General features: G+C 57.2%; 4 protein-coding genes across 4 annotated transcripts; 1 reads left to right on the forward strand and 3 right to left on the reverse strand.

The window, feature by feature from the left end:
• Positions 1–77: 77 nt before the first annotated feature.
• On the forward strand, positions 78–1,466 carry SLS55_007970 (uncharacterized protein; the record flags this gene model as incomplete). Its single annotated transcript, XM_066779385.1, has 4 exons — positions 78–164; positions 217–299; positions 480–603; positions 654–1,466. The coding sequence occupies 4 exons, from the start codon at positions 78–80 to the stop codon at positions 1,464–1,466; spliced, it is 1,107 nt and encodes a 368-aa protein (XP_066630189.1).
• A 379-nt stretch (positions 1,467–1,845) lies between these two features.
• MCD4 (Glycosyl phosphatidyl inositol anchor synthesis) lies at positions 1,846–5,202 on the reverse strand (the record flags this gene model as incomplete). Its single annotated transcript, XM_066779386.1, has 5 exons — positions 1,846–2,756; positions 2,806–3,059; positions 3,121–3,308; positions 3,362–4,932; positions 5,034–5,202. The coding sequence occupies 5 exons, from the start codon at positions 5,200–5,202 to the stop codon at positions 1,846–1,848; spliced, it is 3,093 nt and encodes a 1,030-aa protein (XP_066630190.1).
• Positions 5,203–5,578: 376 nt separating this feature from the next.
• Positions 5,579–8,617, reverse strand: SEC27 (Coatomer subunit beta'; the record flags this gene model as incomplete). The annotated part of the gene is made up of 8 exons (XM_066779387.1): positions 5,579–6,638; positions 6,669–6,862; positions 6,914–7,832; positions 7,883–8,013; positions 8,064–8,285; positions 8,336–8,367; positions 8,420–8,441; positions 8,492–8,617. 8 exons carry the CDS (start codon positions 8,615–8,617, stop codon positions 5,579–5,581), a joined length of 2,706 nt encoding a protein of 901 aa, XP_066630191.1.
• A 1,123-nt stretch (positions 8,618–9,740) lies between these two features.
• Positions 9,741–13,976, reverse strand: MSB2 (multicopy suppressor of a budding defect; the record flags this gene model as incomplete). Its single annotated transcript, XM_066779388.1, has 1 exon — positions 9,741–13,976. The coding sequence occupies one exon, from the start codon at positions 13,974–13,976 to the stop codon at positions 9,741–9,743; it is 4,236 nt and encodes a 1,411-aa protein (XP_066630192.1).
• Positions 13,977–14,846: the final 870 nt, after the last annotated feature.

Here is a 14,846-nt window from a genome sequence, read left to right on the forward strand (position 1 = left end):
CCAACGCGGGGCTGCTGGTATTTGTGCAACCCATCCCTCCCTCTCCTCCACCTCCAAACTCTATCTCGACCGGCATCATGACTTACAACAACTCCGTCATCACCTGCACCCCCCACGCCACCCCCGATCCCTTTGTCACGTACAAGAACGACAAGTTCTACCTGGTAAGTGAGGGGCAGTCCCGCTGCAACCGCCGGCCCTGACTCCATCCGCCAGACTTTCACCGCCGGCGACCGCATCGAGGTCTGGTGCTCCGACAACGTCCTCAGCTTCCACAATGCCTCCAAGCATGTCATCTGGTAGGTGGTGGGCACTTTCCTCTTTCCTCTTTCCTCTTTCCTCTTTCCTCTTCTCTCTTCCTTCTCCGTCACGTGAATCCACCCAACGATTCCTCCCCTTGCTTTCCTTCCCGTCTCCTTCGCTCTGAGCGTGATTCATGCACGCTCCCACTCTGTCTTTCCCATGCTAATGCCCACCAGGAAGCCCCCGCCAGGCACCGAATACTCCGGCGGCATCTGGGCTCCCGAGATCCACGTTATCGATGGCCGCTGGTATGCCTATGTAGCCTGCGAGAACCCCAAGGAGGGCAACAAGTCTCACCGGGTATGCGCGATCGCTGCTCTTGGCTCTCCAGCTAGCTAATCTCCGCGCAGATGTATGTCATCGGCGGCCCGCCTGGGCACGAGGACCCGTGCACCGGCCATTGGGAGTTCCTTGGCCGTCTTCGGGGCGTCCCTGAGGACCAATGGGCAATTGACGGCACCGTCATCCACCTCAATGGTCAGAACTACTTTGTTTACAGTGGCTGGCCGCTTGGCGAGCACAACTCAGACAAGACGCAAGAATTGTTTATTGTCCACCTGCGCAGCCCCACTGAAGCCGACGGCGGCCGCCCGCCGACCAAGATCTCGCACCCAGACTTTCCGTGGGAGCGCAGCGGCCCGTCTGGTATCAACGAAGGCCCGCAGTGGCTCGCCTCGCCGGACGGCTCATGGGTCGGCATTGCCTACAGCTGCGCGGGCTCCTGGACCAAGGACTACAAGATGAACACGATCCGCTTCGCCGGCGGCGACCCGCTTGACCCGCGCTCGTGGCACAAGAGCGACAAGCCGCTGATCTCTACCCCGGATGGCGCCTCAGGCCCCTACGGCCCCGGCCATGGCAACTTCATCCCCATCGCCAACAACGAGATCCTTGCCGTCTTCCACGCCACCGACAACCCCACTGATGGCTGGGGCAATCGGAAGGGACGCTGCCAGCGCGTCAACTGGACTCATCACGGCCCAGATATGGGCCAGTGCGTCGGTCCGTTGTGCGGAAACCTGGACGACTTTATGGCCGGCAACCACGCCCAAGCTTCGGGCGGCGGTCAGGGCGGCGGTGGTGGTGGCAGCATGGAAGATAAGGTTTCCGGCTTCTTGCACAAGGCCAAGGACAAGGTCGAGCAGAAGCTGAGAGAGTTGTAAGATGTGAGAAGGCAAAATAGGAAACTTCCCTTGAGACCGCGGGAAAGATGCTCAGCAGTATGGTTGTATGAAGATACATGTACGATCGAGCCTTTTGCGGATACTCCACTACGAAAGTCATTGAGGTGACGAGCAATAAAAACGGACAAAATAATCAAGCAAGCTTCATGGGATCGATTTTTGACTCTTATACCAAATATGGAGCAGTGCGTGAGATTCGAAGCATCTCCGTTATGATATTTATATATAGGATGCTTCCATCGATGCTGTGAGTAGTGAAAACCCATAAAAACTGAAAACAAATATACCTTCCCACCTTTCCCACCATTCCTCAATTCCCACTATTTTCCGCATCCATCACCTCGTACCTGCTGCTACGTTACGTCCCACCGTTGACCGCCTCAACGACACCACCATTGCCGCCAACCTTCTCCGCCACGCCGTTTGCAGCCTCGACAATCTTGTCCCTTGCGTCGGCCGCCAAACGCTTCGCATCTTTGGGGGCAACATCAAACTCGACGCCGCTGACGAAGACCTCGCTGACGCCCTCGAGCGCGGCGACGAAAACGCACAGGCCGCTGGCGATGCAAAAGTGCGAAATACTGGTACCAATGTCGAGCCAAGACCCCTCATCGCGCACCATCCAGAAGAACGAGACGGTCATGACGTCGCCGACGGCCATGACGACCATGAACAGGGCGGAGGGCGCGACGCCGAGGCGGCGGTTGAGGATGCCGAGGTTGGCCGAGAGCGCGGCGAAGGGGACGAAGATCTTGAACATGAGCAGCGCGCCCTGTGAGAAGGGGTCGAAGACGGGGATGAGGCGGTACACGGCGTCGAGCGAGAAGGATGAGATGGAGGCGATGTTGCCCGTGCTGAAGAAGGCGGATTGAAGTAGGAAGAGGAAGAAGAGTGCGATACGCGCGTCCGATAGCGTCAACGAGCGGTAGTTGCCCGTTGCGAGATTGGCGAGACGCGTTTGCGTAGCGCCGAGGGCGGGCTTGAGGGGGTTCAGCTCCTTGGTGGCGGAGGGGGTAGGTTGTTGCTGTAGTTGTGGTGGTGGTGGTGGTGTCGGGGCCCTCTCTCCTGCCGTGGTGTGTTGGGAGACGCGATGCTCTAGGCGCACCCAGCTAACTAGGGTCATGCAAAAGGCGAAGTAGAAGAGTCCCTCGTACGAGATGGTCAGGAGGACGAATATGGGCGAAAAAGTCAGGAAAACTACCACTAGGCGGTGTATGTAGTGGTTGTTCGGCGCTAGACCGTGGAGGAATGGGACTGTCAGGGATGCGACTACAGAAAGTCAGTCAAGCTTATCTTGCAGCATATCTGCCTCACTTACTTAGCACGACCCAGCCAACAACTTGGGTGCCGAGAGGCAAGCCCTCTTTGGCCTGCAGGGAGGCGACGCTTGACTTGGTAACAAGCATTGCGAGAGCGACCAGGCCGACTTGCGTTCCCAATATCGTCCGAGATAAGACGTCAACTTTTTCGGAGGCAAGGCCCTTCTTAGTAGCCGTTGATTGCGCGATAATGCTCTTCTCAAAGAACAGATACAGCGCACCGGCAGTAAACATAAGGACGCCGCCAACGAGACTATGCGTGGTCAATTAGTACTTGTAATTCTGATGGATGGATGGATAGATGCGACACCCACATAAGATTGATATCTTCAGTCTTCATGGCATCCAGCAACGTGAACACACTCATCATGCTACAAGACAGCCACCAAGTCGCAACAACCAGGAAGTTCTGCCTAACGAAGTTCATGCCGTAGAAAACGGGCCAAAGCGTAGCCAGAAGGTAGCAGATGGTGAAGACTTCTCTGTGGAAGTAACTTTGGACCTATATAGCAGGCGTCAGAGAATTTCGCGCACAAATCGGGAGGTTCGGCTTACGATAGCTTCCAGCAATCCAATAGATGCCACGAATTTGATCACCAGACCAACCTTGTCCTTTGGCGTCTTGACATGCTCGAATAGCACGTCCTTGCCCTTCTTCAGGGCTTCTCTGCGCGCATATACCTCCTCCCAAAACATGACCGGGAAGATTGCGTATCCGTAGTACGTCAAAGCCGACTTCTGCGCAATCAAAATTGAAAACAGGGCAACGCCAATGGACGAGAAAACGATGATCGAAACAGTCGAGCGTGACGTCTCCGTCGTACCGTGTAGGACATGCATATCAATGACCGTCGTAATGGCAAACGCAATCCAGCCCAAATATCCCAACGTGACGAGAGCACGCAGGAACAACCAGTCATATGTCTGGAGATACCTGATTCCCTCGAGGCCTATCTTGATCAGTTCGGTGCACTGCTGAATGGCATCTTCGGCATGGCCGCTGTCGATCAGCTCCCTGATCCTGGCGATACGGTATGCAACCGAGTTCTCATCACTGCCACTGAAGGCGGAAAAGGGTCTGTAGTGCAGCTCGGTGGACTTCTTCTGTTCCTCCTTCACATGATACATTTCGAGGATCTCCTTCGCATTGATCAACAGAGCTTCGGCCTTCGTGGGGGCATCGGCATTGAGGTACGCCAGCGGCAGTTCGCCAACGGAATTGACCGGGAAGGGAATGCCGACGAGGTAGGCCATGAGCGTCGCGACGTCAGCTTGCGCAACGTCGTTTCTCTGGATCTGATTCAAGTTCCAATCGGAGGAGAAGCCGTCTTCGTGTCCGGTGGCAATTCCCTCCGACACCTTTACCGGAGGCGCGACGCCCGAACCCCAAGCTATCAGCGGCGTCCGTGTGTTATCGGGGTGGCCGTCTCCATGACTGCCCCAGTCGCTCATTCCATGGTCCGCGGTAAAAACGAACGCAGTCTTCCCATCCCCGTAGAAGTCCTCAATCAGCTCCGTGATCTCCTTGACACCCTGGTCCACAACCTTGATGTTGTGCAGGTACTCCTTGGAGTACGGTCTGTACGAATGGCCCGTCGTGTCGAGCCCAAGGAGGTGCAGGAAGAAGACGTTTTTCTCCTGCTTCAGCTCCGCGGCCAGCGTTTTGTTCGTCTTCGCGTCGCGGAAAAGGGCCCTGACCCGATCGAACACCCAAGTATCCAGCTGCGTCGCGTCCGTCGTAAAGTCCTCGGCCTCGGCACCGTACATGTCAGCGTCCACGCGGCCGGGCACCGCACCCTGCTCGAACATGGGTAGGATGTCCGGGCTGCCCCAGCTCCACGTGTGCCGGCTTCGGTTGAAGACGCTGTCGAAGTTGACTGGATTCAGCTTCCAGCCCGTCATTACCGCCGACACGTCCTCGTACAAGCCCGCAATCAGCGCGACGTGTCCCGGCCGCGACTCGGTAGGCACGCGTGTGTGCGAGACGCCGAAGGTACCGTGCGACAGGACGCGCGAGCGGAGGAAGGGCGCGAGCGGGCGTGGCTCCTGGGCTTCGGGGGCATTGGGGTCGGCGGGCGAGGGATCCTTGAAGTATTGGAACGCTTTGTCGGCGCGGAGACCGTCTCCTGTAGAGCAGACAACAGTTAACACCCGATCCCGATACGTTGCAGGACAGCAAGCTCCAGCAGGCTATGGACGGAGCAAAGCTGCGCGCGCAAACACTCACCAACGAACAGGACCAATCGCTTCGCCGGTGGCTCTCTGGCGTCGAGCCTGTACTCGCGCATGCCACTGACAATGGGGCTCACGAAGTAGATGTCGAAGATGGAGTATATGTAGACCAGGTGGAATACCACGGCGATGGCTAAGAAGCCGGCGCGGCCGAGTCTCGCCATGGCTGCGGGAAATGAGCGGCACGTCTCTCCGCGGGTGCAGGAGACTGCGGGGAGAGATTGGGCTGAAAAGGAGGGCGGAGGAGCCGTCAGTAGGGACGACGCGCGGTGTTTTCACGGGGAGCGTGTACCTGCATGGATAATTGTAGCCAGACCGCCAAGGCCAACGTCACCCCGGCACGCTAAGGGGAAGATCGTACGCATCAGGAGGCGGTCAGCAGGCCCGCGGTTGCCCATTGGCGCTTAGCCTTTTCTCATTGGCACCAAACTACTACCTTTAATTTGGCCCTCTCTGATTAGCTGCATATACACATCCTCATCCGTTCGTGCTGAATAAACGCCTTTTGTATCCCCGTGAGCCGCATCATCTAGACCTGCCCTACGCAGCCTCCTCCGCTTTCTCTGCTTCCTCCGCTTCCTCCGCTTCCTCCGCTTCCTCCGCTTCCTCTGCTGCCTCTGCCGGGCTGTCGACCTCGACCTCGTCGGCTGCATTCTCCACCGCAACCTCGCCCGCCTCTTCCTCCTCTTCCTCGACGTCGACCAGCTTGACCGAGCCGCCTTCCTTCTCGAGCTTGAGCCACTCATCCCACTCAGGGAACATGTCGCCATCGCCCTCGTCGTCTGCGCTCGGGGGTTGGCCCAGCAGCCGTGCGCTCTTGCCCTTGCCCTCCTTTTCCAAGCCCTGCTTCCACTCCTTGACGAGACCAGGTGCGCGACTGGGCTTGTAAGTTTGCGCAAAGAGCACAGCTTCTGGCGTGCGACCCGTCCGGGTAAGCAGGTCAATGCAGCCATCTACATCGCCGACCTGCCACAGGCAGGAGAAGGCGATGTTGTGTGCGCTCGACTCCTGAGCTAGCTCAGCAAGCTTGCGGAGGCCACCAGCATTTGAGCTCGACGAGTGGAGAAGGAGGAGGGAGCCCAGGTCCTTTGCGTGCGTGAAACACTCTTCAGCAAGCCTGAGGTCCCATGCGGTAAGTGCTGCATCGCCGACCGTCTTCCACTTGTGCTCCACGTCGACCTCCTTGGCAAGCTCGAGTGCGACATCCAGCTTGCCAAGGCTCAGCGAGAGATCGAAACGATGCTCAGGATCTGTGGCCACATCGAGCGCCTCCTCCTTAAAGCCTTGGCCTTCGAGGAATCGGGCAATCTTGTTCTTTTGGTCTTGAGGAATGTCCTCGAGCATCTCCGTCGCCGTCACGAGCTCTCCTCTCAACACAAGAGTCTGGTATTCAATCACGGAGAGGGAAAGTGCGTACGACATGACGCCGACATCCTTGTCGCAAATGTAAACGCGGCCATCACGGGGAAGATAGCCGAGGACGTAGATGGGGGTATCGAAGTGAGAAATGGTGTAAGTCTGATCACCAACAAGGTAGTTCAACCTGTTCGTGCTGTTGGTGTAGACGAAGCAGTCGCCCACCCATTGTCCGGTCCGGACGCTACAAAGCAAGTCAGCCCAGTCTCCACACCCTATAGCCGGGTAATAATAATCAACTCGCCTCTCATTAACGTCCGTAATAATCTCGAAGGCAGCCTCAACGCCATCCTCGTCGACTTCGCCTGCCTGAAGAGCAGCAACGTAGTTTTCTCTCGAGAAGCGGAGGACGTAGTAGGTATCATCGCAGGCAAGAGCGACGAGCTCGCCGTTTTCAGACCAATAGACCTGTTTCTCTCAATGTCTGCTCGCACGAGGCATTTCCGGTGTTAGACTTACGTTCCTGGGCTCAACTTCGATTCTCCTGACCAGCTGGCCAGTCTCCCAATCGAAGAAGCCGATGCCGCCTTGACCCTTGACACCAAGGAGAGTGCCACCACTCAGACCGTCCGCTTGGAACCCAACGTTCAGGCCTCCGCTGCCCTTTTCCTTGAAGTTGCGGAAGATCTTTACGCTGGTGCCCGACTCACGAATGGCGTAATCCTTGTCGTTCTCCTTGGACGCCCAAGCAAAGTCCAATGCCGAACCGAAAGCTTGGTTTCGCAGAGCCAGCGCGGTGTAAATGATGTATTCACCGTCACCGCAGACCGCGACGAAACGGCCATTGGGAGAGTGCATCAGCGATTGCGGGTAGATCTCCGTAGAGCCGAGATCCTTCGAAGGGATAGTCAGACGATCGCCATCCTTCAGGCTCTTATCGCCACCCTTGATCACGGCGGTAAGAATCTCGGAGTGCTTCGCCCAGATAACCTTGCCAGAGGCATCCATGCTAACAGCGGGCTCCTCGCGACCCATCTTAACCACGACAGCACCATCGTCGAAACCCACGGCAACCCCTTGCTTTCCACGCTGGTAGCTCACACACCATGCGCGCTCCAGGCCGTAGCTGAGAGACTGCTCGAGGCGGTAGGTGTTTGCATGCCAGATCTTGACCGTGCCATCTTCGGAGCCGGAGATGATGACGGGCAATTCGGGGTGGTAAATTGCGAATGAGACGTTGCTAGTGTGGCCTTCTAGAGTGGCAATCTGCGCCTTGGTTGTGTAGTCCCAGACCTTCACGGTCCTGTCGTCGGACGTGGTCAGCAGGTAAGGTTTGTCGGATTGAGGGTAGTAGTCGACATGGTTGACGCCCTTGGTTTCGTGAGCCTCGAGAGTGAAGTTAGGCGTTGGAGATCCCAGGCTCCAAATTTTGACCGTCCTGCAAGTCGGTTAATAAATGCTTCTCGACATATCCGCAGCATTCCGTACCTGTCAAGACAAGCCGAGGCGAAGGTGTTGGTGTCCTTGGGGTTGATAGCAAGGCCCATGACATAGTGGGCATGGCCCTCAAAGACCTGAACACATTTCCAGCCGCGCTCCCAGTCCCACAGCTTGATGGTCTGCCCAATTGTCAGCTACGACGCACGCCACACCTACACAATCTACGCACCATGTCATCGGAAGCCGTCAGGACGAAGGGCTGCGTCGGGTGGACGCATATCGCACGGATGTAGTCGGGATGCGCCTCGAAGCTGGTGATTTTCTCGGAGGTGTTGTAGTTGTAGACACGAAGCTGGAAGTCGTCGGAACCGCAGACTATCCAGTTCTTTCGGGCGATGAAGCGACCGGCGCGGACGGGAACGTCGGTGAGCTCGAAGGTCTTGACAATTGCCTGCGGGTTCCGTTAGCCTTGCACACAGTAGACCGAGTCGGCATCCTTACCTGCGTCTCATAGGACCAGATGTGACAATGGCCTGGCTACGTAAGCTCTGCTGTCTCCTCCGCAATGGCGCCGCAACAACGTACCGCTGTACAGAGTGGTAAGAACCTGCTCGAGTTAGAGATGCGCTCTTGATGGAAGACGTGGCAGTAACGTACCCATGGCTCGGTGGGGTGGAAGTCGATTCCCTTCACGCGCTCGCTCCGGGCGAAGAGCTGCCTCTGTAAGGCGAAGGATGGATTAGCTACATTCGCAAGCGGGGGACAGTTGCCGCGCGCAGCCATGATGCCAGTTGAAGCTCCAGAGCATGGGTTGCTGCGCGCTGCCGGTTCCTAGGCCTCGTACCTTCACGTCGAGCCGCATCTTGTTGTCTCAGGGTGTGTTGTGGTACGCAAGGGGAGCGGGATTGGGAGACGTGGCTTATGAGCAGCCAGTCGAGCGAGAATTGCGTTGCGCAACGTGATGCCCGGTGTCACTGCTGCGGAATTATCGGAAGGGGTGCAGCGCGGAAGATTGGGCGGCGGTCGAAAGTGTAATCGCGGGCTCGCGCTGGACAGGTGGATCGTTGCGGCCGGGCTGCCCTCCAGGGTGTCGTCGGAGTTGGTCTCGGCCGCCAAGATTTCAGCTCGCTCGCGCGTTGCGCCCGCCGCAATCAAGTAGTTGCCGCGCGCCTGCTCTTTCGTGTCCTTTTCTCCCCGTCATAACAACCTAAGTCGAGAACCCGCTTTCTACGCAACCGTCTGGCCCCTGTTTACGCACGATGCTCCGGGCTCATGATTACTCGTGTATCGTGTCCTCTGACACCATGGAGTCTGCTCCGGGCGTCATTGCGTTGCGGTGCGACTACGGCCCATTATTTCAAACCAAGATTCATCAAACACTCTATGCGGCACGCGGACAAATTTCTCATTCATCACTACATTTATTGAAAGTTCTCGAACTATGTACTCGACAGCCGGCCTCCCCAGGCGCTGCCACACCAACAGCCATGGCACATAAACATGCGCCAGGCTGTCTGTAGTCTCCTTCCTACCGCATCGAAAGGAATCAGAAAAAGTCTAGCTTCTCAACGGAGGCCGTAGACTGGTATCTAAGAAGGGAAGGAAAATGTGATCAATAATGTGATAATAAGCTTGCGCTAGACGACAAACTGGAAATGCATAGACAGGTATAGAGAAAAGGAAATAAGACCGAGGGCCTGAGAGCAGTGACCTGTAGAAGGTGCATGGAGACGATCGTCGCTAGGCGAAGTGGAGCCCGCTACTCGTCTGCTGTCGGATGGAAAGAATGGTAAAGTGATCTGGCCAACTGCCCACGAGACCGTGATTTTCGAATATGATACAACGAACGTGACCTCATGTGCTAAACATTAGGCCGTCAAAGATAGTCTAGGGTCGCGCTTGGCGATCAGTTCCATCCCAGCGAGTTTTCGGCCATGACTGGCGCCGAAATCTGCGCGGTTCTGGCGCTGCGGCCGTTGCTGCTGCCACTGCCGCGGCTGCCATGGCTGTCACGGCCGCCGCGAGCTCCAGACATCCAAGGGCCATTGCCCGTCGAGCCGTAGCCATTCGACCCAGTGCTGGGAACAGAGCTGGAGCGTTGGTGGCTGGCCCTCTTCTTCTTGTACCTGCGAGCAACAAGCATCATAGCCGCACCATAGACAGCAACACCGCCAATGGCAGCGAACGCAATGCCAACAGCGCTACCCTTGACACCGGAGCCGGAGCTGGAGCCATCGCCCATGGGATCACCGCTGCTGGCGTTGCCCGAAGAGCTCGAGGACGAGCCACTACCAGTCGAGGAGCCAGACGAGCCGTCATCAGGCATATCACTGGCCACGATCGGGAAAGTGGGATCGACAAAGCTTGTCAGGAAGTTGATGGTCGATCCAACACTCTCGTCGTCGTTGTTGTAGAAGGCAGAGTTGGAGTTCAGCAGATCCAGGTGGAGCGTATCGACCAGATCACTCGGGACGTACATCAGCGCCAGCGTAGAGATATAACCCAACTTCTCGGTGGTGTTGTACGAGGTCAAAGTGACCATCTCAACCTTGTCGTGATCGACGCCAAGTCCATCAGCCACAGCGATCGGCATATAGGTCGTGAGTTGCCAGCCGGTGGTGTCGGCATGGCCAACGACGAAGGGCCAGTTGAAGCCGCGCTTAAAACCAATCTGAATCTTAGTGGAGTTGGTTGGAGCCGAGGGCATGCCTCCCGGAGGAGCAATGAACTTGGGGTACGTGGTAGCAGATGCAGTAGCCGCCGAAGAGCTAGACGAGGTGCCGGTGGTCGAGGGATCGAAAACAATGCTGGTTGCCACGACATAGGTGGTGGCAGAGTCAGTGCCAGTGGGACGGATCGAGAAGACAGGAGTGGTCGACGTGGTGGACAGGGTTGAGGATGCAATCTCGATCGTGGAGCTAGTGCTGGCAGTGGGGACAACAACAATGGCCGACGATGAACTGGAGCTGAAGCTGGATGAGCTAGTAGTAGCGGAAGGCGTCTGGACAGAGGACTCAGTCGTCTCCGAAACTACGGGAGTGGTCGAAGACGCCGCAGTGGACGGAGTAGAGGCGGGAGTGGTAGGAATGGGCGTCTCGGTCGAGCCGGTCTGAGGGGCCGATGAGCTAGATCCAGGCGTGCTCGAGCTCGATGACACGGTGGGCAGCGGCGTGGTCGGGGTGGTCGGGACTGCAGAAGAGTCGCTTGGGGTTGCGCTAGACTCGGACGTAGCCAGGGGAGTTGACGCAGAGCTAGGAGTGCCAGTCAGGGACGAAAGTGCCGAAGTCAGATCGATGGTGGTCGGGGTGCTGAGCGGAATGATCGGCGTGGTCGGGATCGAAATCAACGGCGTCGAACCGAGGAGTGATGACAAAATCGATTCAACACCCGTGAGCGAAGATGATGCAGCGGGAGTAATGGGGCTTGAAGCACTCGTCGGGGTCGGCGTGGCAACTGAACCGCTCGCAGTCAAGGGAATACTAGCGAGCGGAGTCAGAATCGAAGTCAGATCACTACCAGCGCTAGAGACGAGGCTGGTCACGTCTGAGATGAGTGAGCCAAGGTCGCTCGTCAGCGGCAGAGGGATCAGCTCGCTGGTGCTGGTGGGCGCCGGGGTAACGCCAGGGCTCAAGACACTGGTAGCCGATCCGGTCTCGCCGATTGCAGTGGGGGTAGCACCGCCCATGGAAGAAGTAATCGGCGGAATATCAGTTCCAGTACCAGCAAACGAGGAGCTGCTGCCAACGATAGGGGTCAAGACAGACTCAACCGGCGTAGCAACAGAGCTAAGAACAGACTCGACAGGCGTGACAACGGAGCTCACAAGAGACTCCACCGGGGTTAAGATAGACTCGACAGGAGTGGCAACAGAGCTCACAAGGGACTCCACCGGGGTTAAGATAGACTCAACAGGAGTGGCAACGGAGCTCACAAGGGACTCCACAGGGGTCAAAATAGACTCGACGGGCGTAGCAATGGAGCTTACAAGGGACTCCACGGGGGTCAAGATCGACTCGACGGGCGTGGCAATGGAGCTTACGAGGGACTCAATCGGGGTAACCACAGGCGTAACAATGGAGCCCACGGCGGAAGTAACGCCGGACACAACACCGCCAAGCAGATCCGATGTGGAGGTCTCAGTCGACGATGGGGCATCGGTCGTGCTGCTGCTGCTGTCGATGATAGTCGAAAGACCGACAATGATACCAGTTCCGGTCGACGATGCAGCGACGGGGGTGGCAGGGCTCGCGATGCCACTGGTAGGCGTGACGACCGGGATTGAGACCCCGCCAGTGCCAGCCGCAGAAGTCTCGACAGGCACAGGCTCCGAGCCACTGGTGGGCTGAATGACCGGGTTCGACGAATCGCCAGTTCCAGTAGCGCTAGCAGATTGCTCAGTGGCCGGGGTCGTCGGGTTGAGGACCGGGCTCAGGACGCCTCCAGTGCCCAGGGCGCTGGTCACAGGGCTCAAAATTCCGCTTGATCCAAGAGCGCTGCTCAAGGGGGACAAGACCGGGCCGAGAAGACCATCAGTAGTGGAGGAAGCGCTCGACTCAGTGGGAGTGGCCTGCGCATCGGTAGCGCTTGAGCTGGTGGGCTGAACAATGGGGATCGAAACACCACCGGTTCCGGCAGCGCTAGACTCAGCAACCGGGGTAGGGGCGGCCGCTGAAGAGGCGGACTCGTCGGTCGAGGGTGCTGTCGTCGGTGTCAGGATAGGGCTGACAACCCCACCGGTACCGGTACCGGCAGCGCTGGACTCAGCAACTGGGGTGGTGGCGGCCGCTGAAGAAGCAGATTCGTCGCTCGAAGCTGCCGTCGTCGGGGTCAAAATAGGGCTCAGTACACCCCCAGTGCCAAGAAGGCTGGTCACAGGAGACACAACGGGGTCAAGAAGGCCAGTGCTAGAGGTCTCGTCGCTGATAGTCGAGCTGGTGGGCTGAACGATCGGAATCGAAACGCCACCAGTGCCGGTGCCGGCGGCGCTCGAAGTAGCCGGGGTCAGCGCGGCGGTGCTCGTCTCAGAAGCACGAGCTTCTGAAGTTTCCGACTCAGTGCTGCTGGTGGTGGGTTGAATAACCGGGCTTGAGACGCCACCGGTGCCAACATAAGTGGATACGGGAGTCTCAAACGATGAAACCTCGGTAGTCGACTCCGTGTCGCTCGTCGTCGGCTGAATGACCGGGCTCGACACACCACCAGTTCCGACGTAGCTGGACACCGGAGTCTCGACAGGCGTGAACTCAGTTGTCGATTCTGTGCTAGTGGTCGGTTGAATCACCGGGCTTGACACACCGCCAGTTCCGGCAAACGTAGCGACTGGTGTTTCCACGGAGGAAACTTCGGTGCTCGACTCCGTGCTGCTGGTCGTCGGCTGTATAACAGGGCTCGAGACACCGCCAGTTCCAACGTAGGATGGCTCGGGGGTGGAAGCTTGCACAGTTGAAGATTCAGCTGCAGCGGAAGTAGTGGTGGACTCGATGACGGTCGACTCGATTGCGGCAGTAGACGAAGGCGTGACGACGGGAAGGGTAACACCGCCAGTTCCAACGAAAGATGATGCGGCGGGAGTAGATTGGGCCTCCTCCGGAGTGCTCGACAGAGTAGTCGTGGTGAAGGGCGACGAAACTTCGGTAATGGTTGATTCGGAAACGATGGTCGAAGTGCCAGACGGGCTTTCGCTCACGGAAGTGGAATTGACCGTGTAGGCAGAAGTTGATGACTCTACCGCGGGTTGCGGGGTGTTGAAAAAGCTGCTGAAATCCGAATCGCTCTTCGAAAAGCCGTCAAAGAAGGACGAGAAATCGCTGGATGATTCTTCCCTGGAGGTCAAGGTCGAGGTATCGCTAGCGGGAGGCGTAGAGATTCCCGGGGTCGAGGCGAGGACTTCGGGGGTTGACGTGAGGGCCTCTGGAGTCGACGTGAGGATCGCTGGAGTTGAGGTGAAGACCTCTGGAGTTGGTGTAGAGAGATCCGGAGTCAAGATTGAGCTCTCCGTAGATACAGCGGAAACAGTAGAGTTGCTAATTTGCCTTTTCACATGACGAGGGAAGTAATACTTCGGTCTTTGCGGCGCGGCGGTGCGTCTTGCTTGTGCTGGTGCAGCTTCGGCGGTTGCCCCCTGAAGAGACAGAAGGGCCATGCAAGCCGCCCAGGTGACGGTTGAAGTTTTCATCCTGTATTATTTCCTCAATCGTTCGAATAGCGTAAATGGCAATGGATGCTAAGGCAAACGCGAAGGCTGTTTGACGTCAGATTGGTCTCCAAATTCCGGACCCAGGGCCAGCGTACTGTCAGAATGTTTGTGAAAACGAGTGTACTTGACGAATCAAGGATAAGGAGTGTGACTACAACGATGGTCAGTTCCGTTGTTCCCGTGCCCGGAGACCTCGACAGGTTTCGTAACCAAGGAATCTTACCGGACTGCAACTCAGTCGCGGAGCGCAACAGTTAAAGCAAAGATGGATGTAAGGTTGGCGAGTGAATCCACAGCCCTTAGCATACCATTCTGCAAATACCCAGGAATTGCGTAGCTTCGAAGGAGAGGACGCGAAAGCGATAGTCGCGGTAAGGTGCTGAGGCAAGCGCGCGATTGCTGGACGAGTTTTTCCAAAAAATTCTTGCTCCTCGTCTTTGTCCTGTTCTCTGGCGCACGACAATGGCGAAGTGACGGGTGGCGTCCAGTCAATCAAACAGCTGGCGAGATCCACGTGCTCAGGACCCCTTCTCAAACAAAGAAACCCGAAATAAAACCACGAATTACAGCTCCCAGGCTCTAGATTAACCAGCGGAAAATGGCGGGCTGGGCAATCTCTTTGTCCAGCAGGCCAGGAGTCGTAGGGAGGCAGTAAAGCGAAATCCGGTGGCTCCAGTTGGGTCGGCAGTCAAAGATTGGAGGCGCAAACGTCCAAAGGCGGTCGAGAGGCGGTATTAGAAGGCGGCAAAAATAGTGGCAAGAATCGAAGCAGCAAAAACGAGCGGTGGTGATTCACTGGGGAATCGAGGCGTGACG

Source organism: Diplodia seriata (genome assembly GCF_021436955.1).
Source record: "Diplodia seriata strain FDS-637 chromosome Unknown scaffold_8, whole genome shotgun sequence".
In the NCBI taxonomy this organism is placed as follows: domain Eukaryota; kingdom Fungi; phylum Ascomycota; class Dothideomycetes; order Botryosphaeriales; family Botryosphaeriaceae; genus Diplodia; species Diplodia seriata.